General features: G+C 43.1%; 1 protein-coding gene across 1 annotated transcript in view; it reads right to left on the reverse strand.

The window, feature by feature from the left end:
• SLX4 (SLX4 structure-specific endonuclease subunit) overlaps positions 1 to 14,387 on the reverse strand; it is a 53,321-nt gene that overhangs the window by 34,296 nt on the left and 4,638 nt on the right. The window contains exons 2-5 of the mRNA XM_063430547.1: positions 8,377 to 8,815; positions 6,795 to 6,932; positions 4,721 to 4,895; positions 4,422 to 4,628 (exon numbers count right to left, since the gene is read on the reverse strand). Of these exons, the coding sequence (XP_063286617.1) occupies positions 4,422 to 4,628; positions 4,721 to 4,895; positions 6,795 to 6,932; positions 8,377 to 8,683 (827 nt within the window). The 5' untranslated portion in view covers positions 8,684 to 8,815. The remainder of the gene's footprint in view (positions 1 to 4,421; positions 4,629 to 4,720; positions 4,896 to 6,794; positions 6,933 to 8,376; positions 8,816 to 14,387) is intronic.

Below are 14,387 nucleotides of genomic sequence, written 5' to 3' on the forward strand. Positions count from 1 at the left end.
GGCTCACTGATGCATTGAGTAACAGCTAGCCCATCTGGTATGATCACTCAGAACAGCTACCGCAGCCCAAACTGCTGAAAAACGTATTGCTGGCCATGATAGAATGTGGTCAGAACACACAGTGCATCGCAGTTTGTTGTGTATGGGGCTATGTAGCCACAGATCGGTCAGAGAGCCCATGATGACACCTGTACACCACTGAGAGCGCCTTCAATGGGAACGTCAGAACTGGACCAATGGAAGAAGGTTGCCTGGTCTGATTAATCACGTTTTCTTTTAGATCAGGTGGATGGCCTGGTGCATGTGTGTCATTTACCTGGAGAATAGATAGCAGCAGGACACACTATGGGAAAAAGGCAGGCCGGAGGAGACAGTGTGATGCTCTGGGCAATATTCTGATGGGAAACCATGGGTCCTGGCATTCATGCTACTTACATATGTTGCAGACCACGTACATTCCTTCATGGCAAAGGTTAACCCTTTGGTGGCAGTGGCCTCTTTCAGCCACGCTGCAAAAATTGTTCAGGAATGGTTTGAGGAACGTGACAGAGTTCAAGGTGTTGCCATGGCCTCCAAATTCCCCAGAACAACAAATCTGATCCATGGAGGCCTCACCTGACAACTTGAAGGAACTGCTGCTAATGTCTTGATGCCAGGTACCCCAGGACACGTTCCAAGAGGCCTTTTGGAGTCCATGCCTGGACGCATCAGAGTTGTTTTAGCAGCATGAGGGAGACCTACATGATTTTAGGCAAGTGGTTTTTATGTTGTGCCTGACCAGTGTAATTAGATAAATGCATACAATGCTTCATTCTGCCCCCACCAGTGTTTGTATGCATTGTCTAGAGGCCCACAAACTAAATGTGAAAAGTAGGAAAAGATTTAAAATAGGAAGCAACAGAATAATAATGGTTTTTCAATTTGGGAAAAAACAACAAAACCTTTCATCAATTCTTTTTTGTGTTCGCGTGTTTCTGAATGTTCTCATTTTGATTAGTTCACACATTCAGGGTTATTTACTAAAATGTGCATTGCTGGGAATTCAAAGTAACGTCAAGTTATACGTCAAAACAGTCTTCAGATCAGCCGTTTTCAACCAACACTTACGCGTATAACCCTGTTTGAATGAAGTTCTCGAAGCAGCAGGCCAGTTTTGAGTTTAGAGTAGATAGAAACTTTAAAAAAAAAATCCTCTAGATTGCATTCAAATTTTACATAACAGGACCGAGCAAGACGCACTAGCCACGAGCTCCTAAAAGAGCCCTAAGAAACAGCATTATAATTGCAATATAACCGGACAGTACTTACCCCAACATCACCCAGACGACATGGGAAAGAAAGGCAAGCCCCGCAGAAGCGAAACGGTCACCTTTTGTAAAGATATCGGCACTTTGCTCCATGTGGAGTCATTCCACAGCCGCGGCCTTCCAAATTGGCGCCCGTACAGGAGGACTCCGATACTGCGCCGGAAGAGCGCGACCAGGATGACTCTCCATTCCCCAACAGACACAGTATGAAGGCAAACCCCGATCTGCAGGTGAAGCACCAACCTGTATCCAAACAGGCAAACCCCAGTATCTCCCTGGAACAACAGTCTGCGAGTAAGGTAGACATCAAGAACCTCTTAAAGGTAACTAAGGACCAATTCGCAGCTGACATAACCTTGGTCAGAGAGGATTTAAGGGCTATAGTAGCCAGGTTGCAGACCCTAGAGGATGATGGAGATGTGGCTAAAGGCAAATTTGACTACCTGCAGACTGAGGTAGATCAGCTTAAAAATGCAAAACTCAGCATGGAGGGCAGGATGGCTGCCACTGAAGATGCAAAACGCCAGCGGAATCTCAGGGTCCGGGGGCTCTATGAGGACATGACAGACACAGAAGTTCCCCACTTTCTCAGACATATGCTGAGCTCCCTACTATCCCCCTATCAATCTAAAGCCGCCATGCTTGAATACTCCTTCGGGATTCCAAAATCGACCAGTGCCCCTACAGGTGTCCCCAGGGACTTATTGCTATGCTTTCAATCGCTCAAAAGTAAGCAACTTAGCGGCTACTCACGAAATGACTTCTTACTACTTTGAGGGATCTGACCTCTCATTCTTCATCTACCTCACTAGAGTCACCATGCTGTGGCGCCAATCCATACGTCCAGTGACCTAGAAGCGAAGAGACCACAAAGTGATATACTGCTGGGGCCCAAGCCGAAAATTATCAGTGCTCCATGATGGAAAAACGGATTCAGCTTACGCAACTGTCGCATGCAGATAAGTTCCTAAATTAATTTAAACTACCGGGACCAGTGGACATACTGCGGCCTGCTCAGCGTTCGCAGCCCGGGTCCTCGGCTTAAACATGGGAAAACAACAGTGGCGCTGGATTTGACGGGCACCTGAGTCCAGTCAGGCATGATGAGAAGCGCCTGCACCTACACCACTAAAAGTTCATGTTTTGTTGATCAATATTATTTGTTAACAATATTTGTTTATCTTGCTTGCAGTAGATTGACCGCACATACATATACCCTTAGTCTTTGGGAATGACCATAACTTACGATATCTAAACATCTTTCCTCTACACCACGATATTTAACGAGAGTGCTCTCTCATGGCGCTCATACTATCACGCTAGCAGCTGAATGTGTTAAGATTCGTAACCCGCTAACCCTTCTTAAAAATGTGCATAGTCTAGCTGACGTTGTTCCCACTGAAAGTCAAATGATAGTGTCAGAATTTCTGATATGTACTCCCACCTCTGATGCTCGTATTCAAGACTTCTCTAGGGCTGCACCGTTCCTGTGAAACTCCCTTCCCTTTTCCGTTAGATGCTCACCCAGTCTCCACTCCTTCAAAAAAATCATTAAAAGGACCACTATAGTGCCAGGAAAACAAACTAGTTTTACTGGCACTATGGGGTCTTTAGGTACCCCCACCCTCAGGGTCCCACTCTTGCCGGGCTGAAGGGGGAGGAAGGGGTTAAACTCTTACCATTCTCAATGCTTTCCTATGGATGTCAGCGTCTTCTCACTGTGATTCTCACAGTGAGAATCGCAGAAGCGCCTCTAGCGGCTGTCAGTGAGACAGCCACTAGAGGCTGGATTAACCCTCAGTGTAACATAGCAGTTTCTCTGAAACTGCTATGTTTACAGCTGCAGGGTTAACCCTAGATAGACCTGGCACCCAGATCACTTCATTGAGCTGAAGTGGTCCTTTAAAAACTCACTTTTTCAAAAAAGCATATAAATTAAACTGTTACTGGCTCCAAATAACCCCACACTAAGTCTTAATTGAATACTATTCTAACAATCTACCCCTAATACTATCCTTACCTTTTGTGTCACTGTACCCCACTACCTCTAGCATGTAAGCTCATTGAGCAGGGCCCTCAACCCCTCTGTTTCTGTCCATCAAAATTGTCTGGTTACAATTACACGTTTGTTAGTCCACCCATTGTAAAGCGCTACGGAATTTGTTGGCGTTATATAAATATAATAATAATAATAATAATATGAATGAGAAGTCAGTAGACAGTGACTTCTCATTCATATTATTATTATTATTATGGAATGCACATAAAATGTAGCGTATTCTGCTTATTTCTGTCTGTATGAAATAAAATTACAAAAATATTTTTCAAAAAATTATACATAACATATGGACATCGATCCCTCACATATACCCCAAAACTGGTAGAATGCAACAAAAGGCTTCAGTAAGTGTCTGCCTGCCACGTGTTCTCATCAGTCAGCAATTGGAATGGCTCATGGAAACTGGTATTTTCCTTACTCTCTCTCCACTCTAGTACCACAAGGGGAAAAAAAGCTTATGTAACCTATACAGCCATTTATATCAGTAAATTATACAATTTCCCAGTGCAACATACATTACATATATAAAGCTAATGAAAAGCAAACTTTCACCACTAGGTGGCAGAGTTGATGTCTATAAGCAGAAAGGTGGACAGTATGTTTGGGGAATGTTTGAAGAAAATAGTGGTAAGGCATTTTAGACAATGTTTGCACAATTTGTCACCACAAGCACCGTCCCTAGATTAGCATATCATCAGGAGCAGTGCTCCCGGGCACACCAAAAGTCCTGAATTTAAGCATCGCCCTATTCTGCTCCAATGAGGATTGGATAAAAATCGGACCAGTTGTGCGCCTGGGGACTATTTAGGAAATCATTCATCTAGATAGAACATAACATATGGTATAGGTCATCAGAAACATGTGTCAGGGGCTCAATAACAAGAGATATAATAACCAGAGGGACTCTGCGGCTGTGAAGCCGACCCATAGTTCCAGGGGGTAGCACCGGAGAGAGTGTTTTTCGTCACATCCCTTTAACTGTGTATATTTATAATATTCAAACAGTAATGATCTAATTTAACATATTGTAATAAGGGCAGTGTGCCCACGCTCACCCAGTTGTTATCTCTGTTCCAATTTCAGCATTTTGCCTGTGGACGGCCTCTAGCAGTGTCTGTGCTGGCACATCTAGCTTGGCCGCACACCGCTTTAGGTGAGAAGCACGACTTTTCTCTGTGTTGAAGGGTTTCCCACATAGGGGACAGCTGGGAACAGAGGGAGGTTCAGGCGCTTTTACCAAACTCTCATCTTGATCCAGGCACCTGCAAGATGCACCCATAGAGAGTAATTAGTTCTACAGCACGTGAAGGACATGATGTTCAGACCAGCTGTAGGGTGTGATCTTAACACTCACCTATTGACATGCTGCTCCCGTAGGGCTGAATTCATGGTGGTCAGGTCTTTCTGGCAGAGTTGGCAGAAGAACAGCCCCTGGTCCTCCAGGGAAACATGCTGCTCAGGGAGATCCCTCTGCAGAGCCGTACTTCGAGCACTGTCACTCTCTGGGAGACTAGCAACAGAGGATAATGCTGTACAGAGAGACAAAATGGGCAAAGAGAATATACAGAACTTGGAATAATTGCAATATATTCTCTTACAGATCGCATAGAACCAGAACATGGCAAGATGCAGCCTAATAGCTAATATGAGACTGCAACTGACTTAATACTCAGCCATGCACAGAGCAAAATGACCCAACCACTCACTGAAACCCACTGCTGTCTAACTGCCCTGTCAGTGTGAACCATCATCCCAGGTGAGGGTGAGGACAGAAGTCATGATGAGGGTAAATTAGTCTACCCACAAACACATCACAAAGCGTGCAGCTTGTTATATATTTCACGCTGCTTTAAAGAGTTTGCAGCCATGCAGAACCTGGACAGACATCTCTCTGCAGCTCTGGAAAGAGCACAAGCCACAGCTGTCCGCATGCGCAGTCAGTCACTTGGGAGACTGCTCCGCTTAGCCCAGTTTACAAAACTGAGCCCAGCAGTGAACAGGCTGATAGCAGCTGCATTATGGCAGCAGTCAGTTTATTATGAGAGACAATCTGAATACAAACACACCCACAATCCCACACAATGAATCACTGCATTCACACATACACTGACCTTCTGCACACTCATACACCACTGTATTCACACATACATTGACTCTCCACACATTGTGTGTGATCCCTGCATTCACACAAACACTGACTCTTCACACATACACCCCTGCATTCACACAAACACTGACCTTCTGCGCAATCATACACCACTGTATTCACACATACACCTCTGCATTCACACATTCACACCTGCATTCACATACACTGACTCTCCACACATATACCCCTGCAATCCCACACAATGAATCACTGCATTCACACATACACTGACCTCCTGCACATTCATACACCCCTGCATTCACACATAAACGGACTCTCCACACATACACCCCTGCATTCACACATACACTGTCTCTCCACACATACACCCCTGCATTCACACAAATACTGACTCTCCACACATACACCCCTGCATTCACACAAATACTGACTCTCCACACATACACCCCTGCATTCACACAAATACTGACTCTCCACACATACACCCCTGCATTCACACATACACTGACTCTCCACACATACACCCCTGCATTCACACAAATACTGACTCTCCACACATACACCCCTGCATTCACACAAATACTGACTCTCCACACATACACCCCTGCATTCACACATACACTGACTCTCCACACATTCACACATACACTGTCTCTCCACACACACACTGACTCTCCACACACACACTGACTCTCCACACATACACCCCTACATTCACACATACAGCGACCTTCTGCACAATCATACACCTCTGCATTCACACATACACTGACTCTCCACACATTCACACATACACTGACTCTCCACACATTCACCCCTGCATTCACACATACAGACTATCCACACATACACCCCTGCATTCACACAAACACTGTCTCTTCACACATACACCCCTGCATTCACAAACACTGACTCTCCACACATACACCCCTGCATTCACACAAACACTGACTCTCCACACATACACCCCTGCATTCACACAAACACTGTCTCTTCACACATACACCCCTGCATTCACACAAACACTGTCTCTTCACACATACACCCCTGCATTCACACAAACACTGACTCTCCACACATACACCCCTGCATTCACACAAACACTGACTCTTCACACATACCCCTTTGCATTTACACATACACTGACCTTCTGCACACATGCACCGATCCTCAGCACACATACACTGACTGTCTGCACACATGCACCAATTCTCCACACACACACATCATTGTATTCATCATGTTTCTTTCTCTCCTGGCTACATATAGCTCACAAGACTGTGGCACATAAAGGATTCTTTCACACTCTGTCACTCACACTCCGTGTCACAGTCCTCTGTAGTGCTATGTTTCATCCGGATTGGACCTGCTCTCTTGAACTGCTGCATCCTCTCCAGAACCTTATGTTTTATGCTTGGCTGTTCTTCGGGCCTGAGTGTTTCAGCCCTCGCTAGGCCTGAAGATTAAAGAAAGAAGGATTCAAATATAATATCAGAACTAAGAAACATGCATTTTATGTGCACTTACTTCCAAAGTTTAATTAACTAATACATTCATAAAATGGAGAATTTAGATCTCCCACCTGCCATAAAAAAATGTTTTTTTTAAATGGTTGTTCATCTTTTTTTTTTTTCTGCGTAAATCTTAATAACCGTCTCTTTCTAATAGCTTGCCTCTGATGTTTGGTTTCTGGATGAATATACATTTGGTAAGTAAGAATGGGAATGTTCAGAGAATAACGGAACATGTCTAAAAACAGTTTGCCGAGTCAAAATTTGGTTAAAACTTTGAGGGTCATCAGGTGACAGATATTTGCGAACATTTCCTGCACCATCACCAATGTGTAAGATACCAAAATATTTGGGGTTCCACGTTTGGACCCCACCCTTTTAGCCGACTGGCTTTTCCCACCAATATTAGAATTATTGCATAGACTGAGAATTTAAAGTCGAAGAGCAATGTAGTTGAACACAGTTTTGGTTAAGATGTGGACGTTTAGTGAATACCTGAGCAATACAGTTTTTGTGTGAGGTACGGGCATTTATATTAATTGTGTCATTATTTTAACGCTTACGAAAATCTTTTAACTGAAATATTTAGTTGGAAAGTTTGATTGTATTTGAATACGGTAATATTTTATACAGACATGGGCCATTCAAAGTACAAGCACAGTATATATTTTTAAAGATTTTGCAGTGATATGACTTGTCTGCCCGGAGAAAGTCTGGTAAATCGGGCAGGACATTTTGATGGTGTGTGTGGTCCGTAGGTGAGAAGAGAGGTTCCAGGAGCTGCAGTAAACGCTAATCTTTGTACGGTGGACTTCTTGCAAGTATTAGAAATAAGTCTCACTAGAGAACTGGGTAAGGGTATTGCTGGCAATAATAAAAGTAATGATTTTAACACTATGCATCCTTCCCTGCAGTTTCTGTAAGGTGCACGGACGAATGTAGAATATACAAATATTCACTATGTATCATGTCTCCTTTATAGAGGACTCTCCTTTCCAGCGTTGGTACAGATGCATGACTATTCGATGGACAGAGATCGGAAAGTGAAAATATCTCGCAGGCAATAGACACGCTGCCCACCAACAGCTGTTCAGAATTACAACCCCTGCTGCCATCACTCAGACTACCTGAGAGTAAAGGAGAAGTTCTATAACATCAAATGGAGTTCTCTCAAGTCATATGTTGCTGCCTTGTATTGTACATACCTGCCTGGCACATTGATGTAAAGAAATTGCCTCTGCCAGCGTTATCACTGAAGATGTCTGTTAACTACATTTCCCATGATGCTCAGCCAACCATTCTTATGGGAAATGCAGATCACTTAAACTGCAGTGATAGTTAGTCATTTCTGTCATAATCAGTGGACACACAGTATATAAATCCTCTTACTTTTCTGCGTGTTCCCTGGGTGGTCCACATGAGTTGATGATCCCCAATCCCTTTTCTCGGCTTCATATTTGTCACCTGGCTCATGCCGCTCTGTGGTTTTCTCAAGGTCACTTCCTGATGTGACTCCCTGGTCTGCCCTCTTGTTGCTCCCATTGCCTGACTGGTTCTTGGCGACAGACTTTTTCAGTCTGTTCCTGGCTGCGGTGCTGGATTTGGGGATGTCCTGGCTTTCAGTAGGCTTGCTTTTCTTCACCCGCTTCAGGAGCTTAGAGCAGAGCTGGGTAAACTCATCATCCGAGTCAACCATTAGTGGATATTTCTGGTGTGACAGAGCTGGGCTGGAGAGTTAGTGCTTCTGGAGCAGAAAGGAGGGCAGACCAGGCCCTCATCTCACCTCACCACCATTCTGAAGGAGCAGCCATTACCTGGAGAATAGAACCTGTGGAAACATACAACATTATTATAGATACATCGTAAGTAGAAAGACTCACAAGGGCATCTGGAAATAAAAGAAAATGTAAGCGCCAAAGTGGAAAAATTGTCCAAGGTGGCTTTTTGGGCCTAAATTTTGACATTTGCATGTTAGTGACTAAACCTGTGAATTTATATGATGTTAACCACTATAATTATCTAAATCACGACGGCTGTGACCCAACACCTGGAAATAAATAACTAATGAGATTGAGAATATTTTAATTCTCCAATTTTGAACTAACAATTTAAATTGAATGAACTGTGAACAATTCTAGGCTTTAGTGAGTTTCCTGGATGGAACTCAGTATCCGTCTTTGGAAGTACAGTTAGTGTCTGCCATCTTGTCCCATGCATTATGGCGCCCAATACATACTATTCATTGAGAAGGCTGAAACATCATTAAAAGCCATTTCAGGATTTATACTGAATCACACCATACAAGTTTATTAAAAACATACAGGGTTATTCACAAAATTCTAAATGAATTCCAAAGGTCAAAATCACCAAATTGGAAGTAAAGATGAAGTAGAGAATTTTTTATTTCGTTTTTTTTTCTGGGCTTAAATTTGAAATTGACTTTGAATACCCATTTTAGTAAATAACCCTAATACAGCTCGTCTGCAAGTAAACCTATTAGAAATTAAAATGTGAATGCTATTCAACGACATGGTCCCTAGGTGGCAGCATTTGATGTATCTGTGTTGAACACTTCTAATAAGAGAGCCCTGCCCCAAAAAATTTGGTATGAAAATATGCATATTCACAATGACTAACCACATAATCAATTAGCAGAAAGATAAATCCTTATACAGAGGTTTCAGAAGATTATTGATCACAAGATAATGTCTAGCAATTTATTAAAACAAAATCCTGCTTAATATTTATGCCTTGTCCAATATATCTGAAATGTGTGCTGCCATTTTCATTAGCCTTGGGAAAACAAAATGGCTGCTACATTTAGTCTAGATCAGTGATATATACCATTGGAACCAGATATGTTTGTGAAATATTTATATATATATATATATATATATATATATATATATATATATATATATATATATATATATATATACATACATACACACATTTCATGGATGGTGCTCCAAAAACAAGCCTCTGTTAGAGGCCAGGGGTAGGCAACCTTCAGCACTCCATATTTTTTGGACTACATATCCCTTGATGCTTTGCCAACATTATGACTGTGGAGCTTTATGGGCAACGTAGTCCACAATATCTGGAGCACTGAAAGCTACCTTCCCCTGCTCTAGGCTGTCTGAGTACCATGACTGATTTATTTCACAAATATCTGGGGAGCCAAAGTTACTTGTCACTGTCCGAAAATATATTCTCAGTGGTGGGATACTCTATGATAAGTCAAAGAGGAAGATATTGAGTTAAACGGCATCATTACTGTCAGTATTCTTCAATCTTGATTACACAAAAGGAAAATGATTACTACCAATTTGTGTAGGTGTGAAATACACCCAATCCATGATCGGAAGTATGTGTGGCATAACAGGGACTCTAACACACCATCTCTGCCACAAAATATAATGGCGGCAGCGGCAGTCTTTAGGGAGCCTTCTCATAAGCAAAAAGTGGGCATTTCCTTAAAAATGGAGGCTGAAAGGATGGAGCATATTGAAGGGAGTAGGCTCAGCATGCAAAACTATTTCAGTGGTCTAAAAAATGAAGGCTGGGAATTTTGTCCTGGTGCCTGGGTGTTTGCCAGCCGGTTGAGAGAGAGTGGAGCCGGGCGTCGAGGGAGCTGCTCTTCTCGTGCACCCTGCTGTATGCCGGAAGCCGGTTTATAGTATCACTCTGGCCCAGCATTACTAAACAGAACACAAGGGAACAGAGCAGGAAGATTATAGCAGAGCCTCACACTGGACCCCAGGGAAAGGATTCACTCTAGCTCTCTACTAGGCTAGGTGGACTGAAATCAAAATAAAATAATTTGTGTGTGCCAAAATGTGCGTGTGTGCCAGTATCAGTGTGTGTTTGTCTGTTTAGATGACCGCCCCCCCTCCATTCTGTGTGTCTGTCATTGAATGAGGGTGTGTGTGTCTGTCAGTGAGAGGGTGTGTTTAGGTAACCGTACCCCCTCCAATCTCATGGCAAAGGTGTTTTTTTTGTTCCACGCCGTGCTGGTCTCGCTGTGGCTGGCCCCACCTCAATTGCTGAGATAATCAATCTTGATGACCTCAGCCAATGATTCAATGCATCACTATAAGGAACACTCAGCGCCTCCATGCAGAGCGTGGAGATGATGAATATTGCAGCACTGGACTAGGAAGCACTTCTAGTGCTGTCTGAGTGACTGTCACTAGAGTGGTCACTAGGTAGCAATGTAATTACTGCCTTTTCTCTGAAAAGCCTGCAGGGACAAGTTATAGAAACCAGAACCACTACATTAAAAGGGACACTATAGTCACCCGGACCACTTCAGCTCAATGAAGTGGTCTGGGTGCCAGGTCCCCCAGGTTTTAACTCTTCAGATGTAAACATAGCAGTTTCAGAGAAACTGCTATGTTTACATTGCAGGGTTAATCCAGCCTCTAGTGGCTTTCTTAATGACAGCCGCTAGAGGCGCTGCTGCAACACTCGATGCAAAAATCGCATCCAGCGTGCAGAACGTCCACAGGAAAGCATTGAGAAATGCTTTCCTTTGGACTGTTTGAATGCGCGCGAGGCTCTTGCCGCACATGCACATTCCGCTCCACTCGGGAGCTGACGGGGGGGGAGAGGTCACCAGCGCCGAGGGAGCCCGGCGCTGGATAAAGGTAAGAGGCTGAAGGGTTTTTAACCCCTTCAGCACCAATGGAGGGGGACCCTGAGGGTGGGGGTGGTCCTAAGGGTTATATAGTGTCAGGAAAACAATTGATCCTTTAAACTTGAGTGATACTGGTGACTGTAGTGTCCCTTTAAGAATTGTATTTTTGTTGTTGACAATAAAGCAGTTAGTTTAAAAAAAAACGAAAAAAAAAAAACCTGGCTCCTAACTTTTTTTTTAGCTGGTTCCTAGATTCAAAACAAATGTGCCAATCCCTATTTTAGACCACTTAGCTATGTAGTTTTCATGGCATAAGTGAAAATGTTGTTTTTACGGCTTAATTCCACTCTTGGCCCCACCTTGTGTATATGCAACGCACTCTCCCAGTCTTATAAATAAATCTGTACAAATGGCAGACCAGGATTTGAAATGGCATCATTGTATCTTTCAAACTCGAATATTCGAAAGATAATTACATTTCCTGAGAAAGCTGGAGCAGTCATAGTGTATTTTATGTGATCAAAAAAAAGAAAATCTTTACTTCTGCACGGTGAATGTTACAAAATATCATGATTATGTAAACCTCTCCTTATGCCTGAGGTGAAAAGGTAAACAATGCCTGTTAGAGCGCATTTTTCTGATAAACTAATTACATCACTGTGAGAAAGAGAAAAACATTAAATTATGAATACTCATTTTGACTGTATTGGAATTTCACTGAAATTCCAACACAGTTAAAGGACCACTATAGTGCCAGGAAAACAAACTTGTTTTCCGGGCTCTATAGGGTCAGGTCCCCCCCACCCTCTGGGTTCCACTCCCGCCAGGCTCTAGGGTGAGGAAGGAGTTAAATTCTTACCTTTCTCCAGCGCTGGGCTCCCTCGGCGCTGGGTACTCTCCTCCCTCTTCCGACGTAATCCGCCGAATGCTTTCTCAATGCTTTCCTATGGACGCAAGCGTCTTCTCACTGTGAAAATCACAGTGAGAAGCGTGGAAGCGCCTCTAGCGGCTGTCAATGAAGCGCCTCTAGAGGCTGGATTAACCCTAATGTAAACATAGCAGTTTCTCTGAAACAGCAGTTTACAGCTGCTGGGTTAACCCTAGATGGACCTGGCACCCAGACCACTTCATTGAGCTGAAGTGGTCTAGGTGCCTATAGTGGTCCTTTAAGAGATATACAGAGACAAAGTAGTCCCGTCTTCGTCTCTGCATTTCTCCTTCTCCTGACTTTCATAGACACTGGGCGGAGCTTAAGGGAATTGGCTGGGTCTATGGATCCCGCGATCTCCTCCATAGACCTCAATGATGTACTCTTGCACATGCGTCAGAGCAGTGCTCTCAGCCAATAAATTACCTTTTGTGCATATAAATATGTGTTGACGTTATAATGATGCCCAAATTATATTGCCATAGGTGGAGCTATGCCCCTGGCAGCAAAGGCGTTAAACTCTGTATGTGTTGCAATTCATAAAAAAACGTTGCACATACAGGATCCAAGCACCATCACCACTTCAAATCAGGTGGAGGTGGAAATGGTGCTTGGAGTAATCCTTTACTTGGCTTAAAAGGAAACTGTAGGCAACCAGACCACTTCAGCTCATTGAAGTGGTCTGGGTACACTGTCCCTATTGCCCTTAGTGCTGCAATGTTAAACATTGCCATACCAGAGAAACTGCAATGTTTACATTGCAGCACTAAGTCAGCCTCTTGTGGCTTCCTGGTTTGAAATGGACCTTTGGTCCAGTATCTGACACCGGACGTCCTCAAGCTCTGCATGAGGACCTCCAGCGGCAGATTTTTTCCCATAGGAAAACGTTTGCCATGCATGCACATTACAGCCTGCTCGTCGTGGGATGGAGGAGGAGCTTGGCTGGGATAAGGTAAGTAGAGAGTTTTTAACCCTTTATTCACAGCTTTGTATTCCTTGCACTATAGTATCCCTTTAATTAAGCAGTTTTGGTGTATAGATCATACCACTGCAGTCTCACTGCTTGAATCCCTGCCATTAAGGAGTTAAATCACTTTGTTTATGCAGCCCTAGTGACACCTCCCTGCATGTAACTAGAACTGTCTTCCTAAACACCTGTAAAGCAAAATCTAATGTTTAACCTTCCCTTATTGCAAATTCTGTTTAATTTAGAATGTCTTGTCCTGCTCTGTTAATAACCTGCTGGAGGATGAAGGAGCCCCCTGTGTTTGATTAAAGTTCAATTTGTAGAGTAGGAGATTAACATGTTTAAAGTAAGTTAACATCTGATTGAAAATAAAATCATTTTGTTTTCATGCAGGTTGTGTGAGTCACTGATAGGGGAGGTGTGGCTAGGGCTGCATGGACAGAAGCAAAGTGATTTAGCTTTTATATGGCTGATATTTGAGCAGTGAGACTGCACGGGCATGATCTATGCACCAAAATTGCGACATCAAGTTAAGGCTTTGTTGCCTATGGTATCTCTTTAAGGTCAAAAATATCTAAACTGGAAAAAGAAATCTCCAAGTCAGTTACGCTTCCAATGTTGGCCTTAAATATGAAAATCACTCTGAAATCAGGATAAGTCTCACTATAATGAATAAACCTATGCTACGCACCTTTTTGAGAATTATTCCTATAATGGTTTCCTATAAAAATATAAATAGTGAAGGCCTCTTCCACAATGTATTACGTTTGCTCTTTTTCTGTAACCGTTTTCCCTCCATTTGCGCCTTTTTTTTACCCCTACAAATATTTTGTCATACCCTCTTACGCCACTTTTAATGCTGCGCA

The sequence above is a fragment of the Pelobates fuscus genome, chromosome 8 (assembly GCF_036172605.1).
Source record: "Pelobates fuscus isolate aPelFus1 chromosome 8, aPelFus1.pri, whole genome shotgun sequence".
Taxonomy (NCBI): domain Eukaryota; kingdom Metazoa; phylum Chordata; class Amphibia; order Anura; family Pelobatidae; genus Pelobates; species Pelobates fuscus.